This window comes from Perna viridis, chromosome 1, assembly GCF_037379345.1.
Source record: "Perna viridis isolate PV_CMFRI_1.1 ecotype Kerala chromosome 1, ASM3737934v1, whole genome shotgun sequence".
In the NCBI taxonomy this organism is placed as follows: Eukaryota; Metazoa; Mollusca; class Bivalvia; order Mytilida; family Mytilidae; genus Perna; species Perna viridis.
Window position 1 is genome coordinate 39,588,423 of NC_142445.1, and position 22,438 is coordinate 39,610,860.

General features: G+C 31.9%; 3 protein-coding genes across 4 annotated transcripts; 2 read left to right on the top strand and 1 right to left on the bottom strand.

The window, feature by feature from the left end:
- The first annotated feature begins 305 nt into the window (after positions 1–305).
- On the top strand, positions 306–3,070 carry LOC148628712 (neurensin-1-like). Of its 2 annotated transcripts, none has more exons than XM_088592996.1 (2): positions 306–479; positions 2,242–3,070. In XM_088592996.1, exon 2 carries the CDS (start codon positions 2,299–2,301, stop codon positions 2,992–2,994), a length of 696 nt encoding a protein of 231 aa, XP_088449122.1. In that variant the 5' UTR covers positions 306–479; positions 2,242–2,298; the 3' UTR covers positions 2,995–3,070. The 2 variants fall into 2 exon arrangements, with proteins under 2 accessions (XP_088449122.1, XP_088449113.1); XM_088592987.1 differs by lacking the exon at positions 306–479 and adding an exon at positions 1,590–1,855.
- Positions 3,071–4,617: 1,547 nt separating this feature from the next.
- On the bottom strand, positions 4,618–15,758 carry LOC148628713 (O(6)-methylguanine-induced apoptosis 2-like). The gene is made up of 9 exons (XM_088592973.1): positions 15,603–15,758; positions 14,010–14,131; positions 13,045–13,143; positions 12,226–12,405; positions 11,581–11,695; positions 10,976–11,079; positions 10,742–10,806; positions 10,165–10,355; positions 4,618–8,571 (listed from the first exon to the last, which is right to left on the bottom strand). Exons 1-9 carry the CDS (start codon positions 15,688–15,690, stop codon positions 8,504–8,506), a joined length of 1,032 nt encoding a protein of 343 aa, XP_088449099.1. The 5' UTR covers positions 15,691–15,758; the 3' UTR covers positions 4,618–8,503.
- Positions 15,759–16,178: 420 nt separating this feature from the next.
- On the top strand, positions 16,179–22,122 carry LOC148628714 (ribonucleoside-diphosphate reductase small chain-like). The gene is made up of 8 exons (XM_088592958.1): positions 16,179–16,385; positions 16,834–16,893; positions 17,253–17,279; positions 17,458–17,733; positions 17,956–18,089; positions 18,441–18,669; positions 19,200–19,418; positions 21,493–22,122. Exons 1-8 carry the CDS (start codon positions 16,188–16,190, stop codon positions 21,649–21,651), a joined length of 1,302 nt encoding a protein of 433 aa, XP_088449084.1. The 5' UTR covers positions 16,179–16,187; the 3' UTR covers positions 21,652–22,122.
- Positions 22,123–22,438: the final 316 nt, after the last annotated feature.

Sequence of the window (22,438 nt, forward strand, 5' to 3'; positions counted from 1 at the left end):
ATACCAAATTTGAAACCAATCTGTCAAGTGGCAGCAGAGGTTTTCGTGACGAATATCTTAATGGACGGAATTACGAACGGACGGAAATATATCACCCATTCGTTGAGTGAGGGTATCATAATTACAGACCTTCGACCTTCTTAAGTGAATCTTTGATTTTTCCAAAAGAACTGATTGTTTTATTGAAAATAATTAAACAGTTTGTTGAACCCCTACACACTGATTCGATTGTTACAACGATTTTATCTTCTATACAATTGTGAAACGCGAGTCAACGGGAAATAACTCATGTTAAATAGAAAATACTTCCTCGTAACTCGTCTGTTCGTTCGTCTGTCAGATAGTTGTCTACTCGATGCAGCCTTCATTCTTTTCGGAACTAGGGTGAAGTTTTAAGAACCATACAAGCTTGGATGAGATTGATTTTGAGGGATGACAGTTTTATGGACTAAGTGTCCACTCATTAGATCGCAACCTTTGTAAGTGTGCTCACTAAAGTTCTTCCTTTTTATTCAGTTACGAATGTTTGAATACGATTTTTTACACACGCGGAAATACAAAAAATGTTATTAAATAGAAACGTATAGCACATATTTTTTTTTATTGTATTAAAACTGATCTATAGAGTTGTATGACCCTCAAAGACAATTAAAATTGCCAAAATATCCACAATCTAGTTCATATACAGCTACTACCTTGAATTCTATAGTTAAGGTATGTTTTACCTATTTGTAAAACTGTATCCAGAGCCTTTAGGAAACGAAAATAGCAGGGCCCAGACTTAACACATCCTAATAATAATAATCTTTTACTACACGGCTTTTGAACGCTTCAAGTATACTAAAATAAACTAACAGTAGTTAGAAAATGATACACCGATTTAAGAAAATAATCAGGTCACTTACTCTTAACTGTTTAAAAGTACAAAAGTTCTTGCAACAACGCGTGTATCTAAGAATAGTAGGGTCAAACCATGGCGGGTCGTAGACTTTAAATTAAGGGGTCAATGATAGAACTTTTTCGGACGAATAACTTCTAAAATATCAAGACTCGCGATGCATTTTTTCTATTTCTTGGAGTGAACACTTGTCACACCAAGCCCGATTCTTCCCTTACAAAGTTTATTATATATAGACTTTTGGGTTTTTTTTTGGAGGGGCAACAGAAAACGTCTAGAATTGGTATCGTTCGAACACACCTCTCTTATACTAGTAATAAAATAACCGCTATTTGGTTTGAACAAATATTTTCTGACATTATATATGAATCGGTAATTTCCTTTCTGTTAAGACGTACCAACGCGGGTAGAAGGTTAGATACGACTGTAGTTGAGTGCCTGTATGTTCTTATCTTTATCTGCATGAATATAAAAAGTCGCGAAATGTATAATCAATTAATTCCATGGAAGCTTCCAATTACGCGCATTTACAATAGTGTAATAAACTTCCAAAGAAATAAGCCTATATCTTGCCTTTTATCCACTGCTTATTAAAAATCGAAGCCTTTCTAAAATAAAGAAGATTAATGGTATCAATTTGCTTTGTGTAGATCCAGTGGCGCACGGTGTTCAATAAGTCTCTGCTATCTGATTCTTGTGTATTGGCTGAGGTTGTTGGAAATTCCAATCGATTAACTAATCATTCAATCTGATTCCCTAGATCGTAATTTCAGAACCGATTTCTGGTCATAATTCAAAATCCTACATTTCAAGAGTTTGTACTGACACAGTAATTAATTAAGGATTGGATTCCTTATTAAGCAAATCGATTTCGAGGTTGGGAGATCAATTATAAAGCGTGGTCAGCAGACGACCATGGAATAAAAAATAAGCAAGCGCTTTCATCTTTGAAGCAAGGTATGTTTTAATTTATAGAAAATAATGTAGTTTGTATGTGTTCCTTTCCTCTAGATATATTACACATTTTTTTCCCGTTTTGATATGATAATTTCAAAGCTGGGGTGAACTGCTTTACTCTATAAGATGTACTCTATACAATGAACAATAATAAGGAGTAAATACAGATTCATAATATCATGATACACACATGCTTTTATTTACAAAAATGTGGGCTTTTCATGAAATTCAAATTATTTTTGAACAAAAATTGAGTGAAAAATAATTTCATCGAAAACAGAGTATTGCAGTGTATTGGGAATCAATGTTGTGATGTCAACTCGTAGGCGTGGTACTGTCATGTTTATAGAATAGTGGTAATGAACTATTTCTTCCTCAACTTACAGATGACGTAGGGGAAATTACCTCCAGTGTCTTGAGGTGTCGTTAATTCGACAAATGCCATGTCCGACGGCACAGTCTCTAAAACATTCACTGATGATGGATTAGCGACAGAAACTCACGGAGCACCAAATCTACCAAAAGATACAGACCCCGGAAAGTCGAAAAAGAAAATTAGCGGTTGTCCTGTTTATTTTGGAGTAAAATCTTATCTACATGAATTTTACGATCCAAATTCTTCGGCGAAGGATCCGAATATTTATGAGGATGACGACGTTGCGTTATTGCTGAATCCGAGAGCAAGAAGACGGAGATGTCCACCCATTTGGTTGAAAGTGTGTATCTGGAGTGGAGCAAACCTGTTGTTGTTTGGTATAGTTGGAATTTTAGTTGGTTATACGGTTCCTAGAAAATCTCCGGTGACGAAAGTCAGTGAAGACACTAATCTTGGCTATATTGATCACAATGCTGTGTCGTTTAACTCGACTCTGGATTTGTGTAAATTAGTTGGTTTGATTTTATTTTGTTCTGGTGGAATCATATTTGCTATGTCACTTCTGTTTCCGAGCTTTTTAACTAGCTACTGTGACGAGGATCCTACGGAAGATTCAATTCGTATACCCATCGCAGATGAAAAAACGCCGCTTAGCCCTATCGAGATGTCAATCCCCGCTACATCAAAGGTCAAAAACGTTCAGCCGAACAGAGTTGCTTTCAAAGATGAAACACCGACAAAAGATGTTCGGTTTCAGGATTGAGATCTGCTTGTTAAGTATTTTTGCTGAATTTTTATCACAAAAATAAATCTGCATTCCAATGAGTGTGGTTAATCTATTTTTGTCTTTTAAATTTAATGTATAATTTCCTTAATATAGCAGTAAAGCTTAAGAATGACTTTTGAAACGATTCCTAACTCGCTCATAAAAACTTTTCTTTAATAATTTGAAACACACAACAATTGCGGACAAAAAGAGTCAATTATTAACTCACTGTTAGATGTAATTCAGAAATGAGGGCTTTGAATGGCTTTAATTGTTTGTTAGCAAACTTTTTTAATTATCAGCATACTTTCAGTACCGGACAAGGTCAAACATTTTATTGAAATGGAAATATCAGGGTATGTTTGTATGTATCACATCAATATTGGTACGAGATTCTCTTTATTGGCGGCTAAGGTCGTTGAGGTGTAGATGGTCTTGATTTACTCTATACAGTGCGTGTATTTTACCTATGTCATCTGAATCGATTCCATTATGTGCAGGATCACATGGGCGGATGAAGGGGGTCTGGGGTTGTAAGCCCACTTTAAAAAAAAATCTGATAATTTTGTTAAAATTTGGGGGAAATGTGCAAATTATGGACTGGGAACCCCACTCCTCTTTGACAAATTTCTGCATCTGCCCTTGGGGTCATACTACAGGCACTAGAGAAGGTTATTTTATGTATATGACATAGCAAAAACATGTACTTATTCATTATGTATTAATTTTAAGAAATACATCAACCTTTCATTTCTATACCCTGTTTTGAGTAAACAATCTGGAGGAAAATTATTCCGTTGTCTTGTATAATCAAAAGTTGCTTTAAATCAGTATTAAACTTTTATGATTCTCTGAAAAGTCCCTGGTCCCTTTCAAATGAAGAAAGGCAATAAAATATACCAATTTCATTTACATTATGCTCAATTATCATTGTTGTAAATACCTGCCATCAGAATTATATCAAACAAGGGCAAACTGAACTGGACAATTAGATAATCAAGCATAAGTGTGAATTATGAAAATATGCCTTCATGTGCTGTTGATCGCCACTACATTACTGATCCCCAAGTTGTAAATGAAAATAAAAACTTGTAGGGTTGTGTTTCTGATTTTGAAGTCCAGAGGGGGGGGGGTCCAGACATTTCAAAAAGGAATGTGGGATGGTAGTTCAATCCAAAAGTTTATTAAAATAAAAGGCAAGGCATGCCAAGCCATAATTTGCCCAAATTTTAAAAAAAAAATCTAACAATCCAGAATATTGTCAAATTCAAGAAACAGTTATGCAACACTGTTACTACCTAATGACATTAACCACAATGGTAGCATTTGAAAAACATTGTTTATGAAAAAAAAACGTTTTTTTTAGTTATACCACTATAACATTAAAAATTGGATCCTTTCTTCCTTAATTGGTAAAAAAAACTATTTAGATTCCAAACTGTGTCTGTCCCAAAATTCAAAATTCCACAAACTTGAATTCATGTTCAAGTAGTAACAATGTGTAAAAATTGTATTAAGACTTATAAGGCAAATATAAGATAAAACCAAAAAAAAAGTCTTAAAAAAATGAGAAAAATGGTTAAATTCAAATCCAGTATTCTTTGTTCATTCATAATTAACTTTCAATTTTCTTTCCACTTTATTTTCTTAGAAAACATAAAAAATTAAAACATGCAAGCATAACAATAGCATATCACAGTTCAAACTTTCAACAAATTCATTTTATACAATGTTCACTCCATCTTCCTCTCCTTTTCTTTCTCTCTATCACTCAAAAAAAATTATACAACCATGAAATCATGTGTGAATAAAATTACAAAACATATTATAAAAAACATCAAAAATGCAACAAAATAAACAATGTAATTAGAAACATGACATTAATTGTTTTTATCACAGTATCGATTTAATTTGGTGGAATCACCAGTTTATCTCCCCTTGAACAATAGATCAATAACTGTTTGTTGAGTGTGAGATAAGCCCTGGGGTTAATAATGTTATGTCATAGAAGGCTTACATAACCTCAAAATTTTTCATTTATATAACTATGAATATTTACATAACTTTCAACTTGAACTCACCCAAAAATGGGGAGTGAAGCTCTTTTGAATTCTTCTTGGAATTTGTTTACATTTCTTTTCAAATATTTAAGGAGTACAATATAACTGTAAATGAACATCATCTTCTTTACTTCATTCACAACAAAAACTTGCTTATAAAAAATCTACACTTACAAAATAACAATCTTTCAGACCTTCAAGAATTGTGATATTAAAAAAAAAAATAGAATCATAACAATAAATTCTGAGACTTTAAATACACATTTATTTTCTTTAACTCAGGTTGTGTAGGAGACAACTTAGACAGCTTTGAACTTTACTTAGAATATCAAATAATACAAAAATCTTTGAAATTGTAACTTCTTTAATGGCAGATAATGGAGACATTATAAGAACTCTGCCAATAATTCTTGGAAAAACCAATAAGCGAACAAAAAGAAACTAAATGAGATTCCCAGCATAAGCAGTGACAATCCTTGAACAGCTGAGAAACAAAAGGAACCTTCATAAAATCAATTCTTATTGACAGAAACTCTCCATGGATAAAATCAATACAGATTTTTTTCTCAATTGAAAGTCACAAATTTCTATCTTCAATCATGCAATAAATAGAATAATGCCCATCTGACAACAGAAGTATGTAAACAATGAACAGTGTCAAACCTCTGAACCAATATAATTATCAATTAAGAAATACACATGGAGAGAATTCAGTGAAACACTGTGTTTGACAATCAATCTAATGGATGCTTTCCCAACTTGTTATTCATTAGTTTAATCAGTTTCTGGTTCATTATACAAAATAACTAAGATTGAAGCATATTATCATGAAATCACTGCTAGCATGATTATACTGCTATTTTGAATGCTGGCAGTAAACAATAGGTTTTTAGAAAGATTTTTTAACTGCTTTACTGAGAAAATGAACTTTTACTTGTTAATCAAATAAAAAAAAAAAAAATAAGTTGCCACAGCTTGACATGCCATGGCTGTTTCAAATTTCTACGTTATAGCAGTAGTGGACAGTTATACCCTCCTACGTAAGAGTTTTTCTATCATCATCCAAAGGCAAATATGCTCAAAGGTTCCCCTTCAGACACAACATGATTTCTGATTAGTGGAATTCACCAACTAGAACTGGTTCTTGCTAAATATTAAATGAACTTTTACTTGTTCATCAAATAAAAAATAAATTGGTTGATTTCTGATGAGTGAATATTTCACCAACAAGAATTGTTACTCACTTTATATTAAAGGACAGACAAGGTGTCGAGGTAAAGACCTTTCTCACAAGTAGATAAAATACAATGTAAGAGAACCGAGCAATAATGTCATTAATGGCAACAATTAAAAGCATTTTCATTAAAATATATAATGAAACAAGAAAATTCAGCTAGACAATAAAAAATTATAGCTTGTAAAACTTGTTAATTTTCTTCCATATTGCCCAACTAAATTCCCATAAATCTTTCCAAAATACCTTGTAGAACTGATGTGAATTTAATCAGTAGAAAATTGCCAAGTATTCCATAAATGTCAGCAAAATGAAATTCGATAACGATGCCTATCATGCAAGAAAGTAATACACCATACCAGAGTGTAGCAAGATCTATTTTTCCACTTCACTTCGATAAATTAATTATAGTGCCAAAAGAAGCTCAGCAAAAAGGCACAAATCGATAAAACTGCCCACACAAATGAACCATAATATTTACTTTCAAGGTTAAAGCCAAATAATCAATGCTGATCATATTCTATTGGACAAACGATAAAGTTTATTTGACAAGCTTTGAATATTTGTCCAGTAGCACTCAATAGATAAATAACAAAAGGGAATCATGATAAACAGTACAAAATGTCAACAAAACATTGTTTAACATTCACAGAAAATTTAATTGCATTGTAAAATTCCATAAGGAATCATTTCTTCATAATATGGAAGTTTATAAGAGCAATAAAATCTCCATTATGATAAAATACACACTGTCAGTATATAGGTAACTCTCATTAAGAAGAAATTGTTGCTAAGCAATAGAAGTACAAGGGTAAACTATTATGGAATCTCCACTTGGAAAATTCATACTATTTCTTGGAAAATATAATTATTAAAACTGATATATCCATTGAACATTGACCTAGCAGTTATTTTGATACTACATGTATATGTACTAGTATACCATCAGGCCAAGTAAACATAATCTCTTGGGTCTCAACTCTCAAGCCCTCTCTCATCCCTTTGAATGATGCTTCTTCAGTTCCCCATTTTAATCAAATAAAAACAAACGTGATCTCCCTTGTCATTTTTTGGATATCAACAAAATCAAAAAGATCCCATTTCTCTCTTATTGACAGTTCATACAAATGGGCCAAGAACCAAGAAAGAAGCTTTGTTTGGCCTTACTCAATAGAATTTTACCAAAATGAAACTTTGCAAATACAGAGTAACAAAACATAACAAGGTTTGACTCCACTGAATACTTCTTTTTATACAATAAGTCCTGCAAATACCTCCTTCAGTTTGATAATACAAGTACAACTTCAATTACTTTAACAAAAACAAAGCAAATTGAAATTAATTTTGAGTTATACACAGGATGTTAATTAATTTTTGCAATGCAGGTACCTTTGGTTTTGTAGGAGGCACTTTTCATCATTTTCTTTTATAAAAATATATGAAATTTTACAATTCAGGAGGTACCTTTCAGTAGCTTAAAAGGGTAAAAGTACCTGGTAGTGGTACTGCCTCTTAATGAAAAGCCTGTTTACACAATCATTAGCTGAAGGGGGTGGGGTGCGGGGGGTTGGCAGGGCAAGATGAATATTTTAGCAGGACAATAAGAACAAAAACAATGAAGGTGGTAAATATGTCATTCTAATAAAAGTTTCTCATTATTCAATTTTTTACTTGTTATCATAAGGCCATCATAAAAAAAATTCTAGATACTCATCTAACCTTTTTTTTCAAAATTAGGGGCAGACAGGAAAGTCTTTTTTTTTCATTTTTATCAGTTAAGTGAAAAATGCTATCAATTAAAAACAACTTTACCTAAATTAAGATATCTAAATAAAATTTTGTCAAAAGGAGGGGTGTATACATGAAAAATTTGGGTTCAGAGGAGATGGCGATCTATGATATTTGTTGTTTTGGCCTAAATTAATTCAAATTAATACTGTTTAAACATGGCTAGCCTCATAGGTCAAGATAAAAGCAAATGATGTTGAAACACTCATGCGGTTTTTCTATTACTTCTAGATTACTACTCATACCAATGATAAACGTAATCGCATCAGATGCTGTCAATTCTATATGGTTTGGACCCTTTTTCACACAATATTGGCCATCATAGCTCACTATGACCTAGCAAAACTCTTGGATGGTCCTTCAGAATGGATAATTGGTCTTTTCATTTTTTACCTCATAAAGTCTAAGTACTAAGGATTGTTGTTTATATCCACTTCCCAGCAGCATTGTAAATAAATGATTGTTTTCCCATATTTATTGGTCTGTAATGAGCTGAAAATCAATAAGAAAGAAACTGACATTGATAGTAAACAGTCACAAATAATTCCATAACCAACTATGTATAACCTTAGTAATGGGTCTGTAAACATTTGATTCATACAAAAATAATTTAGCCAATGTTTTTTTACAACTTCTTCTAAATCACAAAAATAAAATTATGCTGAGGATGAATAATGTATATTCAATCTTGTCTGTAACTTTAGAGTCATACACACGTATACAGTATTAAGAAGTACAGTAAATAATTTTCTAGGCAATCATCTAATTAATAATAGTTGAATATTATTTTTGCAATATACAAATAATTGTGAAATAATTGCTTGGTTTTCAGACCCTTCTTTACAAGTCTCTATTGGGTATGTAAGTCTTGTCATGTGACTCCTTAATTTCACAAGAAAGGGTCCTAGTCTACCATTCAAAAGCATTGAGATTTGTCATTTAGAGAGCGTTGATTTCAGTGTTAAGGGCAAAAATTTTTTCTGTGTAAAGGTAGTAAGAAAAAACATAAAATAGCAGATTTTGCATTGTTATACAGCGTTTCAAGTACCCGGAAGTAAACAATAAATACAGCTCAGTATTCGGTTTTCAATACATTCTGCATCGCAAAATTTCGGTAAAGAAAATGAAACTAGAATGAGACTTAAATACCCTATTGATGGTACCTGCTTATCCATTCGTATTGCCATATATGGCATCAATCATATAAGTAAAATAAAAATACTTCTCTTGTAACTTCTAACCAATGTCATTGACTACCTTTCCAAGTCTTGCACTTTTATGTTTAGAAGCAATAAAAAAGCAACCTCAAGGCCTCAACACATTTTGAGGCATTTAAAAAGTACAAAAAAGCCTTAATCCCCCATTTCTTCATTTGTTTCATAAATAATGGCCTGAGAACCAAATAATTACATTGGAATAGCCTTTTATATATACTTTTTCAAAAGCCTCCACAAATTCTAATAAAAGATTTTAGCAAATCAGCAATCAGATGCTGCTACTCAAAAACTGTAATTAATAACATGGCATTTTATTCGTCAATCGTTAAACACCTATGTCGGGACAGAAATGATTTAATGGTTCTGATCTGATTCACAAAAAAAAAACAACAACAAATAAAAAATAAGCAAATATAAAATGTATATGTCAGTCCCTAATGAAAAAGGATAGAATTTGTATATTAAAAAAGTCAATCTTACAAAAATCTTTAAAATGTCAAACTTGATAGAATAAATATGTTTAAGCTTATCATTTTTAGGATTTATAACTTGATTTTTGTCTAATACACATAGTTCATGAACTACCTGTTCTATTATGGAAGAAAACTTGATTAAAATAATTGTGAAAAGCTGTGCTTAAGCAGATGGTATACCCGTGTTTAAAGTTCTACAGGTCTACATAAAAAATAGAAAATCAATAAAAAACAAATGATAGTAACTTCATCAAAATGAAAACATGTAACCAATCAATTATTTAAGCATGTTACAAGAGTTAAGACTTAGGAACAGACCAACAGGCAGATAGAACTACAGTCGTGTACAAAAAAGGGCTTTAAAAAATAACTTAAAACTAAAATTTTGAACTTACCTGGGCCAGGTTGTTCCCCAGGTTGTCCAGATCCTGTCCATCGACTTGTAGTAGAAACAAACGCTGATGATGACATGTAATGTTTTGGCTGTCCTTCATAGTTAACTGTTTCATAGCTTCCTGGACCAGGCATTGGAGGAGTATCAGGTAAAGGCATAGCTGGTGCTGATATACACAAATAATGCTTTCTCCTAAAAAATAAAGGATGAAATCAGTGCAAATAGGTAAATGCTATTGTATTCTATCAGTGTGTTATCCTTTGTTTATGAAATATACTGTAATTCAAAATGTTTATTTTTTTCTTTACTTAGTTTTGCCCCTTGACTTGTGATTTGAATGTGACTTAAACTGCAGTTGTTTTTAATTTACCATCAAGCATTATGTTGAAATCTATCAAACAAATAAAGAATGCTGCATTTATCAAAGTACTTTGATGCACCAATTTGTCTCTTTAAAAATTAAGCAAGATCTGCATTCACTGGCACAATTGTTAACTCTTTATTAATTCAACTAAAATTTCCAAGTTTTTAACTGAATTTTGTATCATCAGAATTTCATAACACTGTAATAATCTTACGGGAATAATTGTTTCTTTGCTGGATCAACTGGTTCATTTGGTTTATATGCTCCTGGACCAGGCACCTAAAGAGAAAAAAAAAGAATTCTGAAATTGCTACAAACATAAAAAAAAATTACATTTAAAAGATCTACATATAAAAACCAAACTAACTTATTTAGCTTCTTCACATTTCCCTTAATGTTTGAGATATAACTTTTAAATTTGTTCTACTGTTTTAATATTAATGCTTACTGGTGCAGGATCTGCTTGCATCTGTCTCCTTGATTTAGATTTAAAACTAGATAGAGGAACTTTTACACTGTCGTGGAGTAGTGCATCATTGACATCATATTGACCTAAAAAAAAAATCAAAACAATTCTTTGTAAAAAACTTTGTGTGAGTAGTGAAAATTAATGAGAGAAGTATGAATTATTCATCATAATATATGCAAAATTAAAGGTTTTTGTTCGTGAGAAATTTTATACATTGTAGAAAGGAAAACAACTGTTACTTATGCGTTTTGTATTTATATTCTACCGTGCAAGAACTTCCATTCATGGGTACCAATCTTCCCTGATTTAAGGAAGAAATACTAATTCATGTATTATCAGGTTCATGGGTTTAAGAACTCCATCATTTAAATGAATGAAATACATTTCATTTTTGTTGGAAACCAAATTTTGTGGTTTGCAAAACCAACAGTACACACGATAATTAATACTCTGTAAATGATGATACTTTCACAGTTTATAAATTCTATACCATTACCTTAAATAACAATCTTTCATTTAAATAAATTTGATTTTCTTTTCAATGACAGAAACATCCTTCAGATTTTCCTAACCTTTCAACTTACCAGGAGCTGGGTTTTTAGCTACATTTCCAACATTAATTGCCTCTCTTTTTGATTGAGATTTAAATGCTGCTTCTGCTGCTACATTATTAGTCTTCCCAAATTTAGACTTCAACACCTGTATAAAAGTTTATTACAAGATTCAAGTTAACTGACTTCTTAAAAAGAACTTTCAGGTAATGACAAAGTTTGTGAGGTTTTCATTAAGCAAACTAAAAACAAATTCTTGGATGTCCCCTTCCAGGTTGCTTTATTACCTTTTTCAGACATGATCCTTCAAAGCCAACAAAAAAGTGTGGAAATTAGTGAAAACGGAAGTGGTAAAAAAACCAACAAAAAGGTAAAATCCAGATAGGAAAAAGCAGAATTTATAAAACAGTAGAAAATCATGTGGGATTTTTATAGATACATGTATGTAAATAAACCAAGAAGAAAAAACACATTCCTCTGATTTTGTTCTGTAAATTAAAATGTAAAAACCTCACAAACACTTTTTGGAAGCAATAAAAATTAAAAATTCTCCTCCCTCCCTCATTAGTTTTCATGAAAATGACCTATGTACCAAAAAACTAATTTTGAATATAAAAAAAAAAAATTTTCCCCTTGAAATATCAAGTTAAAATAGTTCTTTTTTAAAATAATACATACATCATATGAATTTGGTGCTGGCTTCTTTTCCACTTTCTCTGTTGCATGAGCTATAGGTTTATGGAAATTACTACTAGCTTCTGCCTTGTTGAAATCTTTTCTTGCCACAAGCATACTTGGTAAACCATAAGTCCCTGGTCCTGGTGCGGCTGTTATGTAATATTTTATTCCCCTTTTGCTCTGAAAAACACATATACTTTATTCATGTTTATATGTCATACATTGGAATCTAGTCTCAAATTCTTTAAAGATGTTTGCTGGTCATTGTCAAACCTTTTTGTCAGGTTTTCGGACTCCTCTGGTTGTATCCATTTAAAAACATTTTGTTTTTGCCCTGTGACTGCAACTTTTCTTTCCATAATTTCATTAAATACACCTTGAAATGTTATTTGGGAATTTTATTTTCATGAAATCCTGGTTATTTTTTCAATGGTTCAATAGATAAAACCTATTAAGACATGATCTATGGAAAATCCAGAGAAATCCTTTCTTGCCAAAATTTTAAATCCTTACAACTCAAAAACAAGCACACTGACCCATCTTTTTTTTCTCTTATTTTGTTCAACTATGAAAGATCTTAAAAGATTTCACAACCCTCTGAAATTCCTTTTTTATTTTAAAATAGAGCAGCGAACATCTTCAAAGACAATTTTAATATTAATTTGTTGGTACATTTATACTTAGAAATTTAAATTTTGAAAAACAGTATACTGCAGATTTTGTACCTTTGGATGTAAAAAGAAGGACTCGAAATCCTTATATTATCAGATAGTGTGAAACACAGCACGCTTGACCTGTATTTTATGGTTAAATACATACCTTAGAAGCAAAACCACCAGTTCCCTTTTTAGAAAAAGAAGCACTGTTGTTATCCATTGTGTGGTGTTTGACATAATTCCCTGGTCCTGGTGCATCAGTCTAAATATAAAATAGATATAATAAAAGAAATGTAGATGTTTTTTTTCCCTTTTTTCTGTTTTTATATAGTATATATTTAGAAGAACTAGTTGGGCTAGTAGTTTTGGATTTGATTGCACATCTGTTGCACGGACAAGTGTATGAAGGTATTTAGGGTGAGTATTGGAATTAGTATTTAAAGTCAGAAACCTAAATGTTATAGTATGTCAAGGTGCTCACAGTAACTTTGAGGATGTAATGATCTGCTTAGTATATTCATCAGTTTGTAGTTTGATTTATTTATAAAGTTTGGTATTTTATATTTTATAAAGTAGTTTATGTAAACTGATTATTTTGTTTGGTTTGAATAAAGGTTGTTCGCTATAAAAAATATGAAGTTACTGTGAGCAAACCAAGCCTAATTTCTGTCTTGTCTCTATTTAAAAGCAATATATGTAGTGTAGAAATAATTTAAATAAGGATGATGAAAGAGGCAGAATTTAAGTTTAAAAACTTTATTATTTCATTTAATAAAAGATGACAAATATGTATGGAATTGCACAAATTTGAGAATTTCAAAACAATTTTTATTCAATCCTTTTTTCAAAGATTTAATGGGTAAAAAAATTATTGAATATTAGTATACCATGTAATTTTTTTTTTCAATATTAAACATCAAAGGTTAGACATATGTAAATAATGAGAATTGAAGCTAAAGAAAAGCTTTCACACTTCTTGCATGGGGATACAATCAAACTTTTAGTTTACCCCATTATGGCATTTGTGAGCATTCTTTAAGATTTTTGTCTTTCTATTTAATCAAAAAAGCATAATGCTCCAGATGTAATTTGACAGAGCAGCATGCAGATTTTTTTTATATATCTTACCAATCCTGCATCAAATCGAAAACGTTTAGCTTGTGACAAAAAGCCTTTTTTATCAGCATTGTCTGTTACGATAGTTTGATATCTACTTGGTATTGATGCAGTGGCAGCAACAATTCCATGACCTTTTTTTAAAAAAAAAAACTCAATTAATACTACATTTAAGTCACATATTACATGTACTCAGAGCAACTTAATGAAAAGAAACATGTTTACCTTCGATCAATTTTCAATTCTATATGAGCTGAAACCCCATCATTTTGAATTTAATGTGCACTTAGATAATATAATGTTGAACATCCATCAATTAATCTTTAAAGAAAGAGATTAACAGTTGCAGCAAATTTAACATTGGTTCATCAACACTGTAAGTTCAAACAAGCATGCAGGCTTATGGTTCTAAAAAGTATCAACACTATATTGCAAACATGTTTTTGAAAACTGAAATCTTCCCGGTAGTGTAAAATAGTGGGGACCGTAATATTTAAGTGAGACAAAAGCCATCTGATTCACTGCATGGTTTAGTAACTACTGATAACCAATACGTCATTATGTTACATACACTTCACACATGCACTCAGTGATTAAGATAAAGGTAAAGTTGGAGTCAGACAGAACGACCTAAATTGCGAACCTTTAGCAAAATAAATCAAATTTATTAACTTGCTACACTACAGGTGGGCACTTTAACACTGGCCTTTTAAGAGAATCATTAATCCACAATTTTTCATACGTGAGCTGTATCCTTATAGACATGTGTCTTCACCTATTTTAGTTCGCACTAAATATAAATACATGTACTATCTCTTCAGTGAATCATTGCAGAAAGTGATAAATTTTCATTTTTCTTCGTTACTTTGGTACTGATTTTTCCTTTGATTGAAAGTTATTACATACAGCTGCAGACATTTCATGTAGTTTAGGTCAAGAATTGTTTATCTACATGTATCAAAAAAATATTTCTTTGTATTTGAGTCCAATACACTGTCTTATTTTTATTGTGCTAGAGCTCTGTAAAGAAATGACAGCTTGCAGATAGGCATTTCACCCCATTCAGATATTTCATTCTGAATCAAAGCCAACCAGTTATCACTCTACAAAATATACCTCATGTGTGACACACACACATGGAAGAGAAAGAGTAATTTTCAGTTTTAGTCACTAGTGTGACTCATCCTACACTGAAAGTGAGCATCAGGCCTTCTTTAATTTGAAGATAAATTGTATTACAAATTTAAAGTTAGTGTTCTCCCTCCATCAAAAGATTGTTGAGGAGGTAGTTCTGAGAACTTACAAGACTATGGAATAAGCTAGTATAGACTTACAGTATTGTCTAAATGTCTTGTATATTTAGTGATGTGCAAAGGGTTTATTTTTTTTTTATTTTAATTTGACATTAAAGCTAAAATCTTGGATATGTTATTGGGAACTTCAAGCAAATAATGCTGCATGTATCATTCAATAATTATAGTTGAGTCGAGAGGGCACATTCAAACAGAGAAATAAGTTCAGTGAGTGTCTATTTCAACATGACAGGGCTGTATATCTATCGTTATTTTGTCTCTTTGTTTTAAATGATTGATTTCTTTTTGGTACCTTTGTGTAAATGGCCAGAAGGGTTTCTACTATGGACCCTCTTTACATAGTCATCATCAATAACTCGAATACTATCGGCGGCAGCCATGTTTAAACAATAATAAACAATGTTGCAACAAATAGGAAACAATTCCGCCAAGTAAAAATATAGTTATTAAACAAAAAAGATGACACTGAACGCAACAACGACATAATTTTTAAAGTTTTAAACAATTCTTTATATGTAAAGCGTTTTCGGTGACCAAATTATATCCATTAAGAGATCAAATTATATAAAAAAGGAAATTCAGCGTAGTGATCTATATTTCATGTTGCTAGGGGCTGACAAATATATAATGGGGAAAATATTGCAATTTTTAAATTTAGAAACATAAAAACAAAATTTAGATCTGCGAAACAAAAATAAAAAAACATCCATTGATATCATTACATAAACAATTATTGCCTACTACAAATTGAGTTAATTTAAAATTATGTAATGAAAAAATTCCAGTTACGTAAATGTAAGATTTCGGGCCACACCCCTCAAATGAAATGGAACGATCTGCTTCATTTTCATTGGGTAAAATATTTCACCGCCAGTTTATGAACAATTTTCGCGGAAAACTTCATTATTGTTTGGCTGTGTGGGACTGGGACGAAGGACAAAGGACATTTAACGAAATTTTTATACAGTTTTATCTACATTTAAATTCATTACTAATTGCTAGTATGTTGTCCGTTCAGTCACCAAGAAAATTACAGGAGAAGATGAAACAAGTGAAGATAAACGACGAAAACGAGGTAAGCTTCAGCAGACGTTTTTGATAATTCTCAACATTTTCTGCCCAAGAAAAGCGGTTGATGAAAAACGCAATGCAATTATTTACTTTATATTTTTAAACTGAAAGATTATGCACACGATTTTGCGTTGTGCAGTGTACATTAGGGTGAAATGGTATTAACAGGCGGGATTTCGTGCTTACGAAATCCCGCCTGTTTTTCGTAGATGTCCAGGGTATTAATTTTCGGAATAGGTATAGGTGTTGTATTGTAGCATAGTAGAATTTAAATGGTAATAGATCAAAAATTAGTATTAAAACGATTTAAAGATAGTGTTTCATATTAACTGCACCAGTGCAAGGTCTTTTGCCATGGTGTGATGATAATCGGTCTACCTCACCATTACACTCGAAATTGAGTGAGCTTATATATTATAATTGGTTTCATACTTACATTCTAAACATTTCAGGTACCAGCAAACAGCCATTCAAATAGAAAACCAAAAGTATTGGGAGACAGCCAAAAGCAGGTACAAGTAACAATTGCTTTGTTTGAACTGCTACTCCTTCGTGTTATTTGGTGCATACATGACTATATAAATTTGCTCCATATTAATTGTGTTATACAAACTCTTATATTTGTTGTATCAGAAAAGATACTTTGAACTGTCTATACTTTTGCTTTTTTTTTGATTTTGGGAAAGTTTTGTACTTGAAGTAAATTTGAATTGTATGTACAGTATATACTGTAGTTAAAATGAAGAAGCTAAGGTAATCAGGACATGAAGCACACTTTAATTTAATTGTTGCTGCCTGTGTTTTAATGCATTACAAAGAACTTAACTCCATTATCATCACATTGTTATAAAATTTTCCGTTTTTATTCCAGAACATTCTTAACAGTCAACAAAATGAGGTGAGCATCTTTTTTTTTAGAATTACTTTCTAATAACAGTCAACTAAAACTGATTCTTTTCTAATTTTAACAAACTAAGTCAAATTGCTAAAATTACTTTCGTTGAGAAACAATGTGATCACAAGGAAATTGTATGCATTATTTATGGTCAGTTACTAATGACCTCATTTTTCTACAGATTGTCAAACCAATGAAGCCTAATATTCTGAAGAAACGTGAGGAAGAAGAGCCATTGTTGAAGGATAACCCAAGACGATTTGTTGTCTTCCCCATTGAGTATCATGATATTTGGCAAATGTACAAGAAGGCAGAGGCTTCTTTCTGGACTGCTGAAGAGGTTGATCTGTCGAAAGATTTAGTGCATTGGGAAGCCCTTAAAGATGAAGAGAGACATTTCATTTCACATGTGCTAGCATTCTTTGCAGCCAGTGATGGCATTGTAAATGAAAATCTGGTATGTTGATTTAAAATGTTCACATTTGGAATGGTATTACACACCTGTTCAGTGATTATTACTGGTAAATTACAGTGTACTGTAATTTTGTTTCACATTGCTATGTTATACATTTGTAGATTCACAAAGTGATTCTGAAGTAAATAATATGATAATTGGATTACTCGGATAAATTATTATATTCAAATAAAACTGGAATGATCAAATTCAACTCTTTTTCAGGTTGAAAGATTCAGTAAGGAAGTTCAAGCTACAGAAGCCAGGTGTTTCTATGGTTTCCAAATTGCAATGGAGAACATTCATTCTGAAATGTACAGTTTACTCATCGACACATACATTAAAGATCCAAAGGAAAGGTAAGAAAAGACAACTGAACTTCTAATGAAATTTTTAGTGTTTACAAGTTTTTGCAAGCTATTATGGTGATGATTTCATACATAATTTGTTAATAATTGTATCAGCCTATTTAATTTTTAAAACCATAAATTTGAATAACTTGACTTGAGAATCGTAGTAAATGCATCACGATTCTCTTGAATAAAAGGTACATGCAGTGAAGTGGTCTTTGCACCATAACCTACATTTTTGTAACGTTCTGTTTTATTCTCCATATCTGCAGATTAAACAATGCCCATTTTTGTAAAGCATTCATTCAACAAGTTGTGACCACTGTCCAAAAATTAATTGCTAAAACTTGTTGTTTGCAGAGATTACCTGTTTAATGCCATTGAAACTATGCCATGTGTAAAGAAGAAGGCTGACTGGGCAATCAAATGGATCAATGAACAGAGTGCATCATATGCTGAAAGGGTGGTTGCTTTTGCTGCCGTGGAAGGCATCTTTTTCTCAGGTAGCTTTGCTGCCATCTTTTGGTTAAAGAAAAGAGGAATTATGCCAGGACTGACATTCAGCAATGAACTTATCAGCAGAGATGAGGTATGTGGCTGTTAGAACCAGACCTTATATCTAAATTTAATTTTCTTCTGCTTAAGACTGTATTATACTGTTACTTTACCTTTTAAAACCCTGCTACACGTGGAAAGGTATTATGTGATAGCCTCTGAAAAGTTGCATGTCAGTCCGTTCTAAGTGGATTCCAGCTGATTACAAGATATTGAAGGATCTGTTCAAATTTCATGTAAATCAAGTTAAATTCCAGTACGATTGGACTATTTACACTAAAGTTTCGGTTATTTTAAGGTGTTTTTACCCCACCCACTCCAAAAAAAACCAATTGTAACATTGCAGAGTGTTATTTAAATTATATTTAATCTCTCTATTTGAAATGATTAATTTACTTCTAAATTTGTGCTTCATTATCTTCTCTTAAAATGAGGACTGGTTGTGAAAAAGAAAATGCTTGTTGAATTATTTTGTCTCGCATAAATACCTGTGTATCACCTTCTTTGTGTAATGCTGTAAGATAATGACTCTTCCATATTTCAAATACTTATTTTAATATTCAGGGTCTTCACTGTGATTTTGCTTGTCTGATGTACAACCACTTAATCAACAAGCCAACACAGGAGAGAGTGTATGAAATCATCAAAGATGCCGTCCAAATAGAACAGGAATTTTTGACAGAAGCGTTACCATGCAATTTAATAGGAATGAACTGTACTCTGATGAAACAATACATTGAATTTGTAGCTGATAGACTTCTTGTTGAATTGCACTGTGAAAAGGTAAAAATGTGATTTTTTTTTTTTGGTTTCTGGTGGTTAGTTACTATCTACAATGTATGTTTAACTTCTCTAATAGTTAATACAATGAAATAAAAAATTTTTCTGCAAAAATATGAAGTGCACAGTAATTCAGGGATTGATTTTCCCATTTTTTACCACTTGCTAAAAAAAAAAGCAAATGCTAATTTTTTCTACTTGCTAAAATAAATTGTCATTTGCAAAATTTTTTAATATGTAGTAATATTAAACAAATACAAAATACAACGACTTGAACAAGCAACTATTGGTAAGGGCCATAAGGGACAGTATTTGGCCTCTTTGATTTCTGTCCATTATACCATCAGTGTGTAACAAATGGCCATGACTCTAAACTGTCCAGTGCCTTCCCACTCGTGTCAATTCTCATTAAATGATTTGAAATTTCTTCCCCCCCCTTCCCCCATTTCCTAACGGTCCTTAAAGAAGCAGTAACAGCTTGATTAATAACAATGTTATTATCGGGGTGGCTTGTGGTGCCACTATCTGCATGATCTAATCCTACTTCTGAGAGTTTCTGTTAGTTATTAAAAAAGGCTGTAATTTATCGACTTATGCTCAGACCCATCGAAACCTGCCGGACCGTCGGACCTGTCCGGTAAAATTGTCCCGGGTCTGGTAAATACACGTTGCTTGTCGGCCCGGGTGTCCGATGTTTTTTTCTTACGTTAAAAAAGATTTTCTCAAAACTGAAGTGGTTTTTGTGAATAATAAAACAAGAACGTTTTAATAATTACGTGAATTAGTCTACAGTCTAGCGAGATAGTCAATCAATTTGATTGTAAACAATAATATGTAACTTCCGGTTCATTCGCTACACGTCATTTCGTCCTTTGATATATCGTCCCTTCTGTTGTCTCGCTACTCGTTTACATGTGAAACATGCGGTCATTATATTGTCAAAATAATAATGAAAAAAATAATAAAGTATATTTCTTTTACATCGAAATTGATAAAGATTAATAATTGAACATCTGATAAAACAAATTTTCATTTGAAATTTTGTTGGGTCGAACTTATTTATGGGTCGAATTTCAATTAGACAGGAAGACTGATTTCCGATTTTTTTGATAATGTACAAGTTAACTCAACACTTAACATTGTGGAGAGCCTTTGTGACAAAGACAATGATGATGATTATGAAGACAGTGAATGTTTTGACTATCAAGATGAAATGTTGAATTTTGAAATGATTATGTTTTGTGCCAGAGATTGAGAATAGATTTTATAATTTAATAACAATACTTTATTTCAAATTTAAAAAATCAACAATATATAATACAAAGAACTCAAAACAAAGTACACATGTTTCGTTTATGAAGACTCATCAGATACACTCTAGCCAAAATGAATAATGGTGACAAATTAACAAATTCAAGAGCCCATACCCAGTAGTTTTAAAATCAGCTTGATAATAAAATGTACTTGGAGATTCCCACCCCCCATCAAAAATGTTAGCGCGTCGATAAATTGTTCAGAGTTTTTTCGGTCAGACAAATTGTCGTTTGGTCAGACAAGTCATCACCTTGTGTCTGACCGAATGTCGGATGTGCTTAAAAATTTCGATGGGTCTGTATGCTGTAATTTATCGACTTATTGACTTTTCAAGGCCGTTTAATTCTCTTGTTTATTAGCCCGGTTAATAGAACACTTTAAGGCAGGATAAATAACCGTCGTATCAAGTGTTCTAATGATCCAGTTCCTTGAAAGTGAAACTTGGCAATAAAAAAAACACTCGCTAAAATTTGCTGGCATGATGTAGCATCAACTCGCTAAATTGAAATTCTACTCGCACTTGGCGAGTATTTCCAGTAAAATTTGATCCCTGTAATTTACATCAAAGTGTCATCAAACTTTATGAAAAAAAGGACATTATTGATGTAGGCTATTTTTGTATTTAGGGTATACCCTGGTACATTTGTTGCATTTCACCATATCTGTTCTTTTTTCGATTACTTGTTTAAAAAACTACATTTTACAACACCAGCATGATCAATGGGAAGCTATTCAATTGTAATTATGTTTTTTTCTTCTTCAGGTTTACAATGTAGAAAATCCCTTTGACTTCATGGAACAGATCTCATTGGAAGGAAAAACGAACTTTTTTGAAAAAAGAGTAGGGGAATACCAGAAGATGGGTGTTATGTCTGGAGGAAGTGAAAATAGTCATGCATTTACATTGGATGCTGATTTTTAATTGCTTTCAAGTGATCTCAGTTTGTTTATTAACTGTTGGAGGTTTATTCTTACTATATTTTTGGTTATAGCTGATTTTATCACAAGTTTGTTATTAATATCCTGTTGCAAATTTATGATAAGTCGTCAATTTTTTTACATCCAGTTTTATTTTTTATTACATTTCTTTTATCAATTGAGTTAGTATGAGATATTTTCATTGAACAATTTCGTGCCACTTTTAAGTTTTTACCTAAGAATTTTAATTATTCTTTGTTTTCGTGCATTTGATTTTAAACATGATTTTCTAGAACTTCTGGAATTTGCCTCTCAGTTTAATATGTGCAATTTTATAGTGCATCACATCATTTGTGTGTAAGATAGCTGTATGGATGTAGTGTTAAATGAATGTGTGCTGTTGTGTCTTAAATGTGTCTCTTATACATAGTGTTTTATTTAAGTATTTTGTAATAAAAATATATGAATGACTTAATCTGTCTTTATCTTCAATTCTTATTACCAGGTGATTGAAACTGAACATATTTCTTGTAAAATTCTCGTTCTTACCAGGTATTAAATTCATCAAACAAGGTAACAGCTAAAACTGAAGTATGCAAAGTTAATTTCTGTTTAAAGTGATACTGAAAAATTCTCTGAGTAAAAACTGATATGGTGAAACAAAATGCTGATCCAGGGGTGTAACAAATGATAAAAATGTGGGCTGCAAGTGGTCTGTTTTCAGTTTTGGGTCCCCTTGGGGCAAAGGTTTCCATATGATATCAAGCATTCAGAAACTTCATAATATGGTG

Coding starts and splice junctions, on each gene's coding strand:
- LOC148628712 (XM_088592996.1), top strand. CDS start 2,299: ATGTCCGACGGCACAGTCTCTAAAACATTCACTGATGATGGATTAGCG.
- LOC148628713 (XM_088592973.1), bottom strand. CDS start 15,690: ATGGCTGCCGCCGATAGTATTCGAGTTATTGATGATGACTATGTAAAG. Junction 11,080..11,580: donor AGCTAAAAACCCAGCTCCTG/GTAAGTTGAAAG, acceptor TTTTTTTTTTAG/GTCAATATGATGTCAATGAT. Junction 10,356..10,741: donor GCAAAGAAACAATTATTCCC/GTAAGATTATTA, acceptor TTTATTTTTTAG/GAGAAAGCATTATTTGTGTA.
- LOC148628714 (XM_088592958.1), top strand. CDS start 16,188: ATGAACAATTTTCGCGGAAAACTTCATTATTGTTTGGCTGTGTGGGAC. Junction 17,280..17,457: donor TTAACAGTCAACAAAATGAG/GTGAGCATCTTT, acceptor ATTTTTCTACAG/ATTGTCAAACCAATGAAGCC. Junction 17,734..17,955: donor GCATTGTAAATGAAAATCTG/GTATGTTGATTT, acceptor ACTCTTTTTCAG/GTTGAAAGATTCAGTAAGGA.